Here is a 17,630-nt window from a genome sequence, read left to right as displayed (position 1 = left end):
CTAAATGGAAATTTCAGTAGGCAGATAGTGATACGAACCTGGATTTCTGAGAAAAGGTTAGGATTGGAGATACAGATTTGTGCATCTATTGGGTGTCCTGCTTCTGAGTTTATAGTGTCGTTTTACAGCGTTTTCTATTTTACTAACATTTGCAAGTTGCCATCTTCATGGAAAATTAAGACATGCCTTTCTGAAGGTTGTCAGATTCCTCACTCTTTCACTCTGAGGTCCTCGGTTGCTAGATATCTCTCATCAAGTCTGTTATTAATGCCTGCACAAAAAATGTTTTGAATGTTTTAAAATTCAAGGCCAGTGATGATCCACACTCTTCCTTCTCCATAGTCCCTAGGATTCTCCACACCCAAATCTTAACTGGGAAAGAGATCCTCCAGTCTCTCCAGTTCCTAGGTTCAAAGCAGTTTGAAAACTTCTGGGTTGGTGGGTCCAATTCTCTGGATGTACATAAAATTGTGTTCTCAAAACAGAATCGTTGACAAGCCAGTTAACCGGTATGGAGAAACAGAAGTTCCCACTGGGGAAGTTTACGTAGGGTCCCCCATTCACAAGCCAAGAGGAAAAGAGATTTCTTGCACAAGCACTTCACCAATAAGGGGTACAGCTGAAGTCCAATTTAACATTTTTCTCTATAATACTATTTGTCTCATCAAGGATAGTTCAATCGTTGAGAAACGTTTGTTGCAATTATGAACACAGACAAAAAGGTCTTTTTTTTTTTCTTTCTTTCTCCTTTCTATTCTGTTTGTTTTTGAGGTATGAGAAATGGGCAAAGTTCTTGACATGGTTTCAATTCTCAGCCATTGGCAACCCAGAGAATAGTCCCAGCAGATCACAGTATTCGTGGGATGATTCCAGAATCGGGACTTTTTTGGTTAATTCATGAGACTGGAAAAATCTACAGGCGTTCTGGTTAGGCAGTGGTGTGAAGATCCTCCCAGGTATTACTATGTCCATACTGACTGTTCCCTTTCCTTACTGTGATTTTTTTTTTTTTTTAATCTGTCTGCAATACCGCCCTAACAAGAAATTCTCAGAACTTTGAGAAGGTCGCCTTCAAGAAAAGCAGGCATCATATTTGAAAAGGATGCCGCCAGTGGGAGTTGATTAAAGGAAGAAAAGCTGAGGGCTGGCTAACTCTGGAGCCAAATACGGGTGAGGTTAGGGAGGGCAAGGCAGAGCTACCTCGGCTCGGGACCCGCCTGCCAGGATGGCCTCAGTCCCGCGGGGGGGAAAAAGGCTGGGGAGGAAAGGGCAGGTCTCTGCGGCCTTCAGGTGCTAGCGGCGGGAGGGCAGAGGTCCCTCGGCACCTCGCCGCCGACCCCGCCCCCGGCTCCGGACGAGAGTCCGGGAATCACCACGGGTCCCGCTCCGCCCCAACGGGCGGGGGGGGGGTGGAGGGAGGGGAGGCAGGCGGCCGTTCTCTCCGGCTATAAAGGGCCCCGGGACTCCGAAGCTCGCCTCAGCTTCCTCCGACTCCGCCTTCGCCGCCTTCCTTCCAACTAGAGCTCCAGTTCCCGCTCAGGTTCCAATCGACCCACTCGGGCTCGGCTACTCGGGCTGCAGCAGAAGATGGCGGCTCCGGTGGCTCGGGGCGAGTGCTCCGAGGCGGCGCTGGCTGCAGCCCTGGCGGATGTGCCGGAACTGGCCCGACTTCTGGAGCTCGACCCGTACCTGAAGCCCTTCGCCCTGGACTTCCAGCACAGGTACCGCCTGATACCGCTCAGGGCTCTCCCCCTCCCCATCCCCCCCTCTCTCCTCAGAGTGGGACTGGCTGCCTTCCCAGCGCGGGCTCCGGGGTCGAACCGCCCCTCTGCTGGGTGCGTGCAGGTCCCGCCCCCTTCCGGGCCCGCCTCTCAGCCCCGCTCCGCCCTGCGCTGGCCCGCCCCCGACCTTGGAGGGTAGCCGCTTTGTATGGTGGGCGTCGGGGTGACTTCGCTGGGTCCTGTGTCTTGCGGAGTGGTGGGTTGATGACAACTCTGGTCCTCGGACTAGACTTAGAAGCGCGGAATAAACTTGCCTCATCCCCTCTCCTTTCCTTTCGAACCAGCGGGTGTGCGCCATTGAGTACGTGCTTTGGCTCCCAGCAGTGATTTCCTCAGGTGCGGATACTGAGGGAGGCAAAGCCACTGCAGGTTTTGTGACCTTTCCATTCAACAGAGTTGTACTGTGAATTAGCGTGTGCGTAACACTCGGCGTGTGTAATCGTGCGTTTACAATTTCGTTTATTTCATTGCAAATATTGTGATTTTATATCCACGATTCTCTCACGCAGCTCTTGCTCCTTGTTAATATTTCCTTTCAGAGAAGATGAAACGTTACCTTGGACACTTTATTTACCCTCCGTGGGCCCACATTGAAGAGGAAACTTACAGCGACATTTGTCAGCAAAGTTTGCCCGTGTTTGGCATTGCCACCCCGAAGAGGGACAAAGGCCAGGAGAGCCAAACTTCTGGAGGCCCGTTTAGGGGCTTTAGCTTCAGTTTGTCTCCTAACATCCTACAGTACATTGGTTTAGCACAATTGAGTTGCCGGGATAATAATTCTAGTAGGCAGCTCAACTTCGAAGGTATAGTTTGTAAGATTGAAATAGTTGTCATACTAGTTATAGTAGTTTCATTTGTGAGATAAGCACATTGTGATTTGTGGTTTCAGCCCTTTTAGCCGAGAGACTCCAGGGCAAAAACTACCATGGCAACAGAATACGCATGGTCGAATTTTCAAGTAATAGAAAACAGCCATTTAGTTATGGCCAAGAAGCAGTGTTGGGGGTAATGAAACAGGTTTGATTTGGAATTTGGAAAAAAAAAAACAAAAAAACAAACAAAAAAAAACCACTTAGGTTCATGACTTGGCATTGTCACCTACTACCTGCATTCAATCCAGTAACTGTTTCATAAGGGGTCCCTAAGAACAAAAAATAAGAGGTGCCTAGTTCAATACAACATCTCATTCCAGAGCTTGTATACCCTAAGGAATGAGTCCTCCTCAAAGTAGTCACCTTGAGCTGTCGCTCGGTTGATCAGATGATTGGAACCTTATGCAGCCTTGTGAAATTGCTTTCAGTATTTACAGTTTATACTTTCAAAGTCACTGAGTCCATCATCTTCATAGTTCAAACTTGAATTTGATTTAGAAATAGTCAAAAAATTTTAGAGCAAAGAGATGGTGGTCAGACTTTTTTGATGTGTTTATTGATGATGATACTTAATTTATTTGTATGCTTTGTAAATGGCACTTAAGACCTTTCTAGGAGAGAGTTGTGGGAATGTTTTGTTTTGTTCCCCCACCTCCTTTAAAAAAAAAATGATCACAGCAGACAAACATCCCTTGTCATGTAATTGACTTCAACTCCATTGGGACTGAAGCAGTTATGATGCTCTTTCATGGTTTGTCAAAACTAATGAGAGAGACAAAGGCCACAATAAAGAAAAGTGGGGGCAAACCACTATTCTTGGTGAAAAGGCTGGTCCACTGGGCCCTTGTGCCTCCTCTGACCTGGATTCTACTTCTGGTCTTGGTTTGGAGTAATTGCCATTTTCCAGCACACATGTTCCATTTAGGCATATCAAATAGTCATTTGGCATTTGGCAGTAGTAACTTTTACTGCTAACATTTGAAGAATAAAACATCCTTCCCTCATGAAGTTTGCTTCTGGTTACTTTATCTATTCTCTGTTTATTTCTAATAACCCACTGGCGCATTTTGTCTTTGGCCTAACACAAATATACAACCAGTCAAACATTCAAGTGCAAAGTAGAACTTACTGAGGAGTGCAGAAAATTTAGGGTACAAACAACAGTGTTTAGGAATGGTGATGGGGGAGTCAGTTTCTTTTCATTGATGCGCTGTCTCATCTTTTCTCAACCAAAGTATCTTCATCAGAAATTCTGTTATGTGCATTTGTTGTTCTTGTTTACCTTTTCTGTAACTGTAAGAATGTTGGATCCAGTGTGAGGATTAGTGAATTACTCTGTTACATGAAATAAAAATTAGTTCATTAGTGTGTGTGATAGCCCCTATAATGTCTCATTGATTACCTCCTAAGATGGGATTTTCCTCTCGGCTTTCCTGCTTTTTTCACCTGTCATTTATACTGCAATTAGTTGCAGTGGTGTAATTGCAAAATCTTAGTGTTTTAAAGAATAGCATTTAATTGTGCCAATATTACATGCTAACATGAGTCAGGCTCTCCTTGTGGCAATCACTCAAGAATTTAGGATGATGAAGTCTTCGTTTTGAAACATGCTTCTATAATGTTTGCTGTAGGGGACATGTTGAACTATGTATCTTTTCTTACAGCTTTTGTCTATGAGTGGGTCACTTCTGCTGATACATTAGATCGGCCAGTGTAAGTCAAATGTGACTTTTGAGCCTTGTGTGTGAAACATAAAAGTGACATTTGTGAACAGCTTGAAGATCAACACAGTTGCAGTAACACTTATCTATACCCTCTGTTTAAAGTTTATAGAATATTTTCAGATTTTAATTTAATCCTGATAACAAAACCATGAGGCAGGAAGAATTTTGCTTTTCCTGTCTTAAAGATGAAGAACCCAAGATTTGGTCAAATGCTTGGCTTAAGTTTACATGGGTTAGTAGTACTGCGGGTGGGATTAATCTTTCTTTCTAGAACCTTTTACAACAAGTTCATGAACAATGACTTTTTGCTAATTTAGCAGATACCTCTTTCCTCTTTATCTCTAGCATTGGACATTTTGGGCCACTTCTTGAAGACATGAAAATCTTTTGCTTTTCCTCTATTACATCTGATGGTTTTTCCTCTATCTCTTTCTGATTATTTAACACAAGAGATTCTCAGGACTCTTCCCTAGGTCCTTTTATGTGTTTCTACTTTATATACTTTCCTTAAACATTCTCCTCCATCCATGTATTCCATCTATGTACTGACACTGCCCACATCTATCTTCAGCCCCCAGTCTCTCTCCTGGTCTCGGTCTTATTTATCTATCGATTTATTTATTTATTTATTTATTTTTAATTTTCTTATTTTTTTAATTTACACCCAAATTAGTTAGCATATAGTGCAACAATGATTTCAGGAGTAGATTCCTTAATGCCTCTTACCCAGTTAGCCCATCCCCCCTCCCACAACCCCTCCAGTAGCCCTCTGTTTGTTCTCTATATTGAGTCTTTTGTGTTTTGTCTCCCTGTTTTTATATTATTTTTGCTTCCCTTCCCTTGAGTTCATCTGTTCTGTCTTAAAGTCCTCATATGAGTGTTTGGTCGTATTTATAAATACCTACATTTTGATGTCCTAGAAGTAAAACTCAACATGCGTAAAGCCAAACTTAGGGTTTTTCAATCCAAACGTTTGTCCCTTATACCCTGTCCCTGTGTGTGGTATCCTTATCTACTAACTGCTCAAGCCTAAGACTTAAAACTTAACCTTAATTCTCACCTTCTCTTTCTTCTTATCTCCAAGTCTAATCAATGATGGCTCCTGTTTTTCAACTATATGCCAACTCTACAGTCCTACTGCCATCATCCTACTCAAGGTGGTAGTAGCCTCTCTAGCCTGGTTTACAAAAATAGCCTTATAGTTCTTGCCTTTTTTCAATTTTTTTTTCAATTCCCCATAGCTTTTATGGTATAACACAGACTTCTCATGATGTACAAGATTCTATATCATATGGTCTCTGTCTACCTTTTGAGACTCATCTTTGGACCTTCCTTCTCATTCTGTTCTGTGTTACCAGAGGGAGCCTAGGGATAGAGAGGCAGCTGAGATGTCTGATGGCCATTCCACAAGGGGTACTAAAATATCACTAGAATCAATTGAAAACATGCTATCTTTTTCACACATGTACTCCTTTTTAATGTTGAAGATTTTCATTTGTGTGTGTTCACAAGAAGTTAGGGGTCTAGGAAAATCACTGAATAATTGGCAAAGGAGATTAAGAACTGGAAACGTTTTTGATCTTTATCAGAAATGACTCCTTTAGTTTAGTGGAAATGAATTAATAAGTGAACCCTTTTACACATTCTTTATTAATATAACCCTCTATTCCATTAAATAGATCTTCTAACACATGTTTATAAAGGATATCAGTTTGAGGTTGTCCAGAGTAGTCTGTGTTGGAAGCCAAATGTTTTGGTCTAGACATATTTCCAGCTGTACATGCTGTTTGTTCTGTTTTATGCATACTTTGCTTCTGCCTTATATCCTCCTATATGTGCCTCTGGAAACAGCTTAGAGGTATACCTTCCCTGACTTCACCCTATCCTTACACCTTTTTCCAGGCTAGGTAAGGAGCCTCATTTCTTGTCTACCATCTTGAACACCCTCATCTTAAAGATGCTCATCCACTGTAATATAGTTGTCTTTCTGCTCTTTTGTACCCCCACTAGATTGTTGACTCCCTTGGGTGGGCACTTTTCCTGTATTGTTTTTTGTTTGTTTGTTTACTATTCTCAATCTGTAGAAACATACTGACTACAGAAACATATAGATTTAATGATGTGTCTGCTCTATTTATTTTTCGTTTCTTTCTTTTTTTTTTATCTAATGTTATTTTGAAAAGTGAGAGAGAGAGAGAGAGAGAGAGAGAGAGAGAGATGCGTGCAGCAGGGAGGCAGAGAGGAGACACAGAATCTGAAGAAGGCTCTAGGCTCCGAGCTGTCAGCCCAGAGCCCGATGCAGGGCTTGAACTCACAAACTGTGAGCCAAAGTTGGATGCTTAACCAACTGAGCCACCCAGGCACCCCATATTTTTCCCTTTTTTATACCAATGAGTCTCAGTCAACTTACCTTAAGCTAAAAATTGTTGGGAATGCTAGGATAAAGAGAGAAGCAGCAGCAGTTACCAGGGGATTATGTATGACAATCTGGGGGAAAGGGGAAATACATGTTCAAGTAAAGAGCTAAAGGTAACTGGGGAAAATGAAGAAAATCATTATGAATTAGATACTTCCACAAAGAGTAAAGTTTTTTGTTTTTTTTGTTTTTGTTTTTTTTTTCAATTTATTTATTTGGAGAGAGCGTGTGCTCGTGTGATCGGGGGGGGGGGGGGTGGGCAGAAAGAGAGAGAGAGAGAATTCTAAGCAGGCTCTGCGCTGTCATCTTGGGGCTCCATCCCATGAACTGTGAGATCATGACCTGAACCAAAATCAAGACTCAGATGCTTAACCGACTGAATCACCCAGGTGCCCCAACACAGAGACTAAAGGTTTAATCACTGAAGGGATATTCAATTTGAGAAAGCCTGATGTGAAATTGTGTGCCTAAGAATGGAGGAGAGGTTTTTGTGACCCCAAGTATACTAAGCATTACAATTACAGTGAACATCTCTATTTTGTTAGAAATGAAGTTAGTTTTTACACTGGTAGCTAATCAGAGTTGGAAAGTGCTTTGGATTTGTGTATCAGCAGCCACACCAAATTGATTCTCACAGCATAGAAGTTTTATATCATAGCTGCATGGTGCACTTTTTTCTCAGTGCCTGGCCAAGTTATTGGCTCTGAAGAAAGTCAAATGTCAGTGATTCTAGAAGGCAGGGATAAATCTGAAGATTACAAGATGTATCTGGCTCACTCTTCTGTACTAGTAGATTTATTTGCCCTTTGCAGCTGAGATCTATACTAACTCCAGAGTTACTCCTGAATTTTCTACAGTGATGGGCAAGAGGCTTTGACCTCTTTTCATTTTCAAAGTGCCTTAAAATGACTTGGTGGAGCATTTGGGTAGACTCTGGTGCCTGCTGTAACACCTCCTGGGAAATGACTCTTGATGTGATAACTTCTTAGAGGATTCCGTTCGGCTCCTACCAAGCTGGCCCTAGTTAGTCAGCGAGATTTTAATATAGTCCCAGTGAAATGTACTATAGTTTTAGACTGATAAGAATACCATACTGCTGTTATTTGAAAGCATTTATTAAACTTCAATTATACATTTATGGATATTAAAAGAAAACGTGAAAGTGTTTTCATTCGAGAGAATTGCTGCTACCAGTTCCTTCTAAAGTAAGTTTATTTTTTACTAACAAGTACATTCTCTTCTTGTGATGTCTACCCATCAGTAGATGCTTACCACTGTTTTGAATCCAGGGTTCTTTTGTGTTTAACAACCAAAAGCAGCATATTTCTGTTTTGTGTTTAGAGTAACAGGAACTAAATACATGAATAAGAGGTAAAACTCCACAGTAAGCATACATTATTATACAATCTACATTCCTTAATTTATTATGCAATTATGTTGCATCTTATTTGATACTGTTTAAGTTATAGTGACTAACTTGTAAAACCTGATTGTTTTCTGATGTTTAAATGATTAGAATAATTTAGATTCTAAATTTAGTTTCCTAATATGTAAAAGGGGAAAGTATATAAAAATATTGCTGTGTATGTGTTGCAAAGTATAAGAGCAAGATGAAGCTTGAACTTGAACTCTCATGTGTCCTAAGAGCTTTGAATCTGAGGGCAAATTAATCAACCTCTGTGAACCTCAATTTCGTTTTCTGTAAAATATGGACGGGACCTACCTTCTAGGAGTGTCTTGAGGACTAGAAGTATATTAAAGATCTTCTGTAAAGAAATGATAGTTATTTGATGATGATAATATTGTAAGCAAAATAGCCTTCCATCTTAAATATTCACTAGGATATTATTTTCAAAAGATCTTATTGCTAGCTTTTTTAATGCTGTATCCTGAAATCAACTATCAGGTAAATAATACGACCAGAAATTCTCCACAACTCTTCATTTTGTTGGATGGCATCTTTACTTTAGGGACTTCCTTCTTTTTCCCAGTAGAGCCATTATGTGAATGAGGTGAGGAGGTGGTAATTTTAATCATAATCTCGTATACAAGGAAAGGAATATGTTTAAACTTTGATCCTTCATTTGGAGAGGAAATAATGCAATTGCCTGTTTAAGCTGAAGGCAAGATAATTCCAGGATATAATGAGCATAAAACTTTCTTTAGAGAGAGAGGTAAATGCTAGCCTGCAGAGGCTCAGAATCACCCTTCTTTTGATCTTCCTTTTCCATCTTTTCTCTTCTTTCATCTGACTGCTAACTGTTCATATTCTTGGGCATCAAACAACTGTAGGAATTTTCTTCGTCTTGAACTCTGGATGGCTGGAAGAGTGGTCATATCAAGTTTACCGATACGCAGGAATAACTTTGAAAATGAGAAAAAAATATATATAATAGCAGCTTAAAAGCTTGAAAATGAAAGAATTTTTCAGTAGAATCTTAACATAATCTATTAATAAGAATAAAATTTAAATTCAGTATCTTTCCTTGTGCTTTCTCTTTATTTGATGATTTCAGTTATTTTCAATATGTTTGATTTTACAATGAGATATGTAAAACAGAGAAATGGAATATTCATGGGTGTCTTGGTAGATCCACGGAATAGAAATTACAATGAGTCATAGTCTCTGGGTATGTGTTGTAGGTCTGAAATCTAAAATATAATAATCAGAAACAAAGTATACACTTCTTGGTATAGGTAACAGATACACTTCTTATATAGGTAACCTTGAAGTTTTCCAAATATTTATCAAGTGAGAATTAAATATTTCTTTTACCAGTGAAATCATGTGTTACTCAATATCCTCAATCTAATTTATTTTCATTTTCATAAATTATAAATAACTAGCCACAGGTTATATTTAATTATGAATAACTGCATGATACAGGTACATGCTTTGTTACAGAAACATAATAAAACCAGTTATGCATTTAGGTCTATGTAACAGAAAACTCAGCATACTTTCAATTAACAGAAAATCCCACAGACTGCGTAATTAAAATAGAAATTTGTATTTCTCACAAAGAAAGTGAAGATGAATGGTTTGGGCCTTAGCATTGACCCATCCTTTATCTTTCTGCTCTATTATCTTTAGCACATAGTCTTTATATTCTTATGCTTAGAAGATGGCTGGGTGCATCTAGGCCCACACGTTCATGCCCGCTTACTCTGTCCATTTTAACCAAGCATACGTCAATTTTCCTATAAACTTTATCTACATCTTTCAGTTTACAAATTATTGATCAGAACTGTTCCATGATCTTGCTTGACTGAAAGTGAGCCTAGATACTCAAGGCTTTTAGTTATACACCTTCCTGAGAAAAGTCCTTTGGCCTCACCTATCAGAACATCCCAGAGCTCTGTCCTTTGCTCCAAAAAGGACACTATTTCTGCCTAAAGATGAAAAGACCCAATGAGACTGTGTTGTAGTTCCCTAATATCACATCTGTGTATAAAACCCTCTGAAGAGAACCCGGGTGTTTTCATTTCTCCCAAGAAAAGTCTACAGCTATCCTCAATATCACCAACCCCTGAGTCATGGCTTTCACTTTTCTAAACCTGATCTGTATTTTTCTGGATTATTTTCTTAGGGGAATGTAGAGACTTTTGACTGCTCTGGCCCCAGATGAGCTGATTAGGTGCCCTCAGCTGGCCTCAAGACTTGGGAACACCACCATCTTTTCCTTTTAATTTCACAGATATTTTACTCTTAAAAAGTATGAGTATTTTGAGAGGAAATGAGTTTATCAATTACTAATAATATATATATATATATATATATATATTCTTGGGCTCATGAAAAAATGATCTGACTGGAGTGCCTGGGTGTCTCAGTCAGTTAAGTGTCTGACTCTTGATATGGCTCAGGTCATGATCTCATGAATCATGAGATCGAGCCCTGTGTGGGTCTCTGTGCTGACAGCATGGAGACTGTTTTGGATTCTCCCTTTCCCTCTCTCTGCCCCTCTCCCATTCATGCACATGCATGCACACTCTCTTGCTCTCATAAATAAATAAATAAACATTAAAACATGGCAAACAAAATGATCTGATATATCTTCAAGTCTTTTGGAGAATATAGTATTTGTGAGGTTAGAAAGAAAGTTAAAGATGTCAATTTATGCTCAATCTTTAAAACATGAATTGTCATTTATTATCTAACGGCTTGCATGTTTATGGGGCTTTAATCTTATACCTTCCTATGCTTTTCTTTTGAAAGCTTGTTACTGTTGTTCTTCACAACATACCTAGCATGGACTTTTCATATAAATATAGGATTTTATCATCATAGGCAAGGTTAGGGTTTTGTCTTTGGTAATAGGACTAAAGAGCGATTTGTGGAAGAGTGTGATTCCTCTTTGTTGTCAGAATAGAAGACCATTGCTGTGTCCAGAGTCATATTAACTTTCTCTCCTAAGAGGTTATAGGCCTAGTATCTATGCTTTTTCTGTACTATTATTTGTAGATCATGAGTAACTATTGTTTTTTAATTGTTTAATTGTTTTGCAGTGTTTTCTCAAGAGGACTGATTATTATCTCAGAATTCTGGAAGTTCACAAATGAGTTCATTTGTCATTTCCATGTTTTTTTCCAGCTCTTATATTTCTGCATTAAAAATCCCTGATACTTTTGTTATTTGTACGCTGTTGTTGTTTACACATGGAGTCTTTCATTTTCCTGACCATTTCAGTTGGCAATATTATGGTTGTTCTTTAAAATTGTGCTGGCTGGAGATATGAATGTAATGAAACTAACTCTTTTTGCTTCACTTCCCTAAGTTGCCCGTAATTGAAAACTATATGCTATCCATGTGGTATTAGGTAAATTTCTACTCACAAATATAACACATCAGCAGGAAATACATAGAAACAAGGGTGTTAAAATAAGTTTTGTTGTGGCAGGTCCAAAGTACCTTTGAAGTTAGAAGACATGAAAAACAAACAAAAAACAATGAGCCTAAAAAAAAAAAGGAAAGAAAGGTTAGAGGATATTTAAAAATTGAGTGAATTTAGATAACTGCAAATTGTACTAGACTGAATTTAAAAAAGAAATATTTTAAAATAATTATAGACTCATAGGAAGTTGCAAAGTAGTTCAAAGAAGGCTCCTTTCTCAAGCTTGCCCCTGTGTTAGTATTCTTGCATAACTATATTACAGTATCAAAACCAGGAAGTTGGGGCACCTGGGTGGCTCAGTTGGTTAAGCGTCCAACTTCGGCTCAGGTCCTGATCTCACAGTCTGTGAATTCGAGCCCTGTGCTGGGCTTTGTACTGATGGCTCAGAGCCTGGAGCCTGTTTTGGATTCTGTGTCTCCCTCTCTCTCTCTCTGCCCCTCCCCCGCTAGTGCTCTGCCTCTCTTGTTCTCAAAAAAATATATAAAACATAAAAATTAAAAACAAACAAAACCAGGAAGTGAACATTGATACAATCTACAGACCTCATTCAGATTTCATGAGTTTTTTGTTACATGCGCTTATTTGTGTGTATCCACTTCTTTACAATTTTATCACTAGTACATGTTAATGTAACCACTTTCATTATGAAGATATGGATCTAGTCCATCCATGGACAAAATGGAACTCCCGTTCTTTTATACTCCCCCTGTCTGTCTTCCTGCTCATCCCTAACCTTTGGTAACCAGTCGTTTGTTTTCCATCGCTATAACATTTACTTTTTCATTTGTAGAATGATTTGAAACTTAAACCATACACTTTGTAATCTTTGGAGATTAGCTTTTTTTTTTTTTTTTTTTCCTCCACTCAGCATAATGCCCTTAAGATCTGTCCCAAGTTGGACAGATCCATAGTTTCTTTTTGTCACTGAATGGTATTCCACTGTATGTATGTTGTAGTATGGTATGTATGTTCCATAGTGTGTACACCTGTTGAAGGACATATGGATTATTTCCAATAGTTTTGGCTATTAAAAATATTTTCATAAAGTTAAGGTATTAATATTTACATGTGGATTATACTTTTCTGAGAGAAATGCCTATGAGCGTGAATGCTGGGTCATATGGCATGTGTATGCGTATTTTTATAAGAACTTGCCAAACTACTCTCCATGGTATCTTTGCCATTTTGCATTTCAAACAGAAATGTATATTTTATTGCCTATGGATATTTGGTTCTTTTTTAAGATCATGAACTGACAGACTCGTATTGAAGAGCCACCTGAGCAAAATAAATTGGTGTTTTAGTTAGGTCTCACTGAAATATATGAATGATGACACTTGTCATCTTGTGTTGCAGTTTTTTCAATATTTAATTTTCGTATTTTTTCTCTTATGCCATAACATTTCTTAATTTATATCTTAAACATATAGACTGAATTTGTAATTTTAATTTGACTTTTTAAGGTTCTTATTTCATGTCTTACACTTAGAACCCACTTGCTTGTCAGTACCACATATTGTTCAGTTCAATATTATAAAAAATATTGCTGCTAAAAATAAGTTTCATTCATTTTATTTTCTTGACTTAAATAAGCAAATCTTCAAAACCATTTTGTTATGCTCTTACTTCTAGGAATGAATATGTTAAATCTTAAGTAAGGTAATGTTAATATTTCCTAAGATTAGTGACTTTTTATCTAACTGAAATTACCCTTTGGTTTATTTCAATCTTAATATTTACTTTGATGTTTGTCAGATTCATTGTGCTATTAGTATAATAGAAATCAGAGCATGTCAATTTCGAGACAGAAATTGCCTAGATGTTGAGAGATGAAAGTTATTAGTACGTTTATTTGGCAAAATTTGTGAAATTTGAGTAAGATAGCTAAAAATTTACCCATCTTTGAACAGAAAAGTAAAGTGGAACTTTTGAGGATTTGTTCATTCTACACTGATTACTCACTATGATGAATATGAGGCACTGAACATCTAAAAGAGACTTCTGCCAGCTCTACTGATAATAAATTATCATCATCACAATAATAATTATTACAATTTATGTATACATAATTTTATGTGTATTGAGTCTGAGATCTGTATTTCTAAGAAGCTCCAGGAGGTGCTGATGCTGCTGTTTCACGGATATTTTGATTAGCAAGGCAGAACATGACCCCAACTCAATTTAAAACTGTGTTAGTAATGGGCCAAATTTTATTCTATAAATATTTAAATTATATTTTCTAATTATTTGAAAATAAGTGATCCATATACACTAATATAGTTAACCAGATTATTTAATTTTTAAAAAAAAAATTTTAACGTTTATTTATTTTTGAGACAGAGAGAGACAGAGCATGAACAGGGGAGGGTCAGAGAGAGGGAGACACAGAATCCGAAACAGGCTCCAGGCTCTGAGCTGTCAGCACAGAGCCCGACGCGGGGCTCTAATTCACGGACCGCGAGATCATGACCTGAGCAGAAGTCAGCCGCCCAACCGACTGAGCCACCCAGGCGCCCCCAGATTATTTAATTTTTAAATGTCACAATGATTTTTCTATTTACTGTTAGTAAAAGGAGTTTTATCATTATCAAAGTTACTTTTTCTCATATTTGCATTGTGAGTTTCAATGCTGCATATAGGTCTTCAGGATAAGATATAAAAGAGGACTACATAGAGAAAATTATTCGCCACACTAGTGTTCCAGGGTATACATAAGCATCTGAGTCATAGGCTATTTTATTAATTTGTTTAACAAATCTATTTTTGACCTCCTCATTGTCCCAGGCATTTCTCTATGTGATAGTAGAACAATTATGAGTAAGGTAGGCTTCCTACCTGACAGGAGTTCTAACTGGGGACATGAACAAATAAATGCAGTTATAGTAGATACTTGTGCATAAAATTCAGTATAAGACAGATGAAAGCATATCCTGTTCTGTTAAGGAAGTGGAGTATATACCACAAAGGGGTTCATTTCAATTGCCTGAAATTCTTAAAATTATTCCTCTATAAAAGAAGGATTGAGTCTTAATGAATGTGGACAAAGTTTGAGCTATTTTTGAAAGGAGTCACAGAATGTGGTCGCTAAAACATGAATCCACATTAAAACTATGATGAAGTTATATGACTGCTACACAGCTTTTATTGCTTTTAAGTGAAAGTTTACTTGCAAAAATGGCTCAGTTGCAAAATATGCTTGTGTAAGAGTTGCCATCTTGTGTAAGAACTGAAGCCTCTAAAATGGTTTATAAATCGTATTTGATAACACATCAGCATGTTTCTTTAACAGATAAGCCCATTTTGGAAGGGATTGTGGACTATTTTTAGAGGCAATGAAGCAATTCTTAAGTAAGCTAAGGGCATCCATTCCTGAATGAGTCAGGGGAGCATTTTGATGAGTGTCACCCAGTCAGGAAGGTCTCAGAAATGCACAGGAATGCTGAGTTTCTCCACCTGATCACACCCTAAGTGTCTCACCTAGATCAGCACTACTCTGTAGAAATATAATATAAGCCACATACGTAATTTCAAAATTTCTAGTGGCCACATGGGAAAAGATAAATAGAAACAGATAAAAATGAATTTTTGGAATATATATTTTTAACCCAGTGTATTCAAAATATTATAGTTTCCACATATAGTTTAAAAGTTAGTGATAAGAGGGGCACGTGAGTTGCTCAGTTGGTTAAGTGTCCAACTCTTGATTTCGGCTCAGGTCGTGATCTCACGGTTTGTGAGTTTGAGCCCCACATTGGGCTCTGTGCATGGGTTCACAGCACAGAACCTGCTTGGGATTCTCTCTCTCCCTCTCTCTCTTCCCCTCCCCCACTTGCTCTCTCAAAATAAATAAATAAACATTAAAAAAAATTAATGATGAGATATTTTACATGTGCTTTTCATACCAAGTCTTTGGAATCTGATTATATTTTGCACTCACAGCTTTCAAGTGTTCCATAGCCACGTATGGCTAGTGGCTAACATATTAGAGTGCAAGTTTAGATTATACATTTGGAAGAAGAGTTTTTATGGAAAGAATTGGTATGACTGATAAAAATAATGGAAGGGAAAGATTAAGAAGAGAGAGAGGTTCAGTCAGCTCTGTGTTGTTGATAAAAGAGGGAAGTATTCCCATAGTGATTCTGATTTTGCTTAAGAGAGAGTCAGCAATTATTAAAATTTTTTTATGTTTCTTTATTTTTGAAAGACCGAGAGCACGAGCAGGGGAGGGGCAGAGAGAGAGTGACACAGAATCTGAAGTAGGCTCCAGGCTCTGAGCTGTCAGTACAAAGACTAATGTGGGACTTGAACTCACAAACTGAAAGATCATGAGCCGAACCAAAGTCAGACACTCAATCGACTGAGCCACCCAGGTGTCTTGAGAGTCAGCAATTATTGACTGGTGACCTTTTAAAATAACTAACACTTAAACAGAAATATAAATGGATGATATCATAAATATAAACATAGAGATATGTCATGTACTTAATTAATTGGGATCTACTAGGTAGTCAAGTTTTCCACAAGTTATTTGACATGGCTAGTCCATATTGCCCTTTTCATTTAGGTGATTCTTATGTATATAATTTTTATTTGCTGAATGAAGTACATCTATCCCATAAAGCAAAACAAACAAAACAAAATAAACAGCCAAAGTAAATCTGGTCCTTCTTGATAAAGTGATATTAGGTGGCTCCTCTGTGCTGTAACGGTCCTAGACCTTTCGGGATGTGCCAGCCTTACTTTGAGTCAGCCTATGACAGCTGTTCCTAACTTTGTTGTCCTAAGAATCTTGCTTTTTGCAGTGACTCATTATGACTTGCATTATTCCAGAGTTGGTCCTCTGCTTGTAAGAGAGAAAGGTTGGAAAGCTTGTTCCTTGATCACTCTTGGAGCTATTGACAGTATTGTGGGTGTGTGTGCATGCACGAACATGAGTGTTTTGTGTTTTATGACCTTTTCTTCATGACTTGCTTTTCTTATTTCCTCTATACAGTAGTTTCTTCAGTATTTATACTTTTTATTTTGCTCTTACTCTCTTTGCATACTTAATAGTTACCCTTGCAACAATAAAAATCATTACCATTTATAAAAGTATTTGTCGTCATGAAGTACCAAGCAGATTCTTCCCATGGAATGCTATTTTCCTTCTCTCTTTACTACTGTTTTCTCCACATTATAGCTGCTCAGTACATGCTGACTCACTATGCATCCCTGGGATGCTGCCTGTGTGTTTTGAATTTAAGAAGAGAAGAATATATTTAGGAAACACATTATTGTCTTTTAGGTGTTTTCCACAGAGCATAGAATAGAGGTTTTTACTCAGGGGGTGCTTTGCAAGTTGATATTGACTGGGGGTCTGGTCCAGCTTGTTCTGTAATATTAGAGATCTAGAAATATTTATTGCTATAGTTGTTGAAGGGTCCCTAGAAACGCTTGAAAATAATTCTTCTATCATGTAGTGGCCTGTGGTGGGGAAAACCTCTCTCACATACAGCTTAACCTTTCTCACGTCTAATACTACTCGTGCAGAAGATTGTAATTTGTGCATTGTGCTTTTATCAGGTTGCTGTTCCCAATGCAGTTAGTGTAATTTTTCATTTCCTAACAGTCCTCAGGCAATTCTATTTAACATGCTTTCTATTTCAGAACATTCTCCTATTTAAAAAACTTCTTTCGCCTCAGGCCCAACATGCTTTTCCAGCCAGGCCAGTAGTAATTTCCATCCTTGCTGGCTTCATTCACCTTCACTGTTGAAATTTTATATAGATTTCCTAGGAATGTCTTCTTTTTTACGGCATAGCAAATGCTGGGATGTGTAACCCTTCTATTTGTTGATATTATTTTGGCTTACAAAAATATTATTTCGCTTTAATACTAAGGACAAAACATGCCTATTTTTTTATTTTTGTTTCAAACTTGTGTTAGATTGCAAACTAGACTTT

General features: G+C 38.2%; 1 protein-coding gene and 1 long non-coding RNA gene across 3 annotated transcripts in view; one reads left to right on the top strand and one right to left on the bottom strand.

The window, feature by feature from the left end:
• Positions 1-1,404, bottom strand: part of LOC106984282 (uncharacterized) — a 60,076-nt gene extending 58,672 nt beyond the window's left edge. The window contains exon 1 of the long non-coding RNA XR_001431665.3: positions 148-1,404. This is a non-coding gene — a long non-coding RNA (uncharacterized LOC106984282). The remainder of the gene's footprint in view (positions 1-147) is intronic.
• A 15-nt stretch (positions 1,405-1,419) lies between these two features.
• GBE1 (1,4-alpha-glucan branching enzyme 1) overlaps positions 1,420-17,630 on the top strand; it is a 277,101-nt gene continuing 260,890 nt past the window's right edge. Inside the window, exon 1 of one of the 2 annotated variants that reach the window (XM_053220694.1) lies at positions 1,420-1,721. In XM_053220694.1, coding sequence (XP_053076669.1) covers positions 1,588-1,721 — 134 coding nt within the window. In that variant the 5' untranslated portion in view covers positions 1,420-1,587. The remainder of the gene's footprint in view (positions 1,722-17,630) is intronic. The other variant, XM_053220693.1, reaches the window with a different exon arrangement.

Source organism: Acinonyx jubatus, chromosome C2 (genome assembly GCF_027475565.1).
Source record: "Acinonyx jubatus isolate Ajub_Pintada_27869175 chromosome C2, VMU_Ajub_asm_v1.0, whole genome shotgun sequence".
Lineage (NCBI taxonomy): Eukaryota > Metazoa > Chordata > Mammalia > Carnivora > Felidae > Acinonyx > Acinonyx jubatus.
Note: the sequence above shows the minus strand (reverse complement) of the source record. Positions and strands in the feature narration are given on the sequence as shown.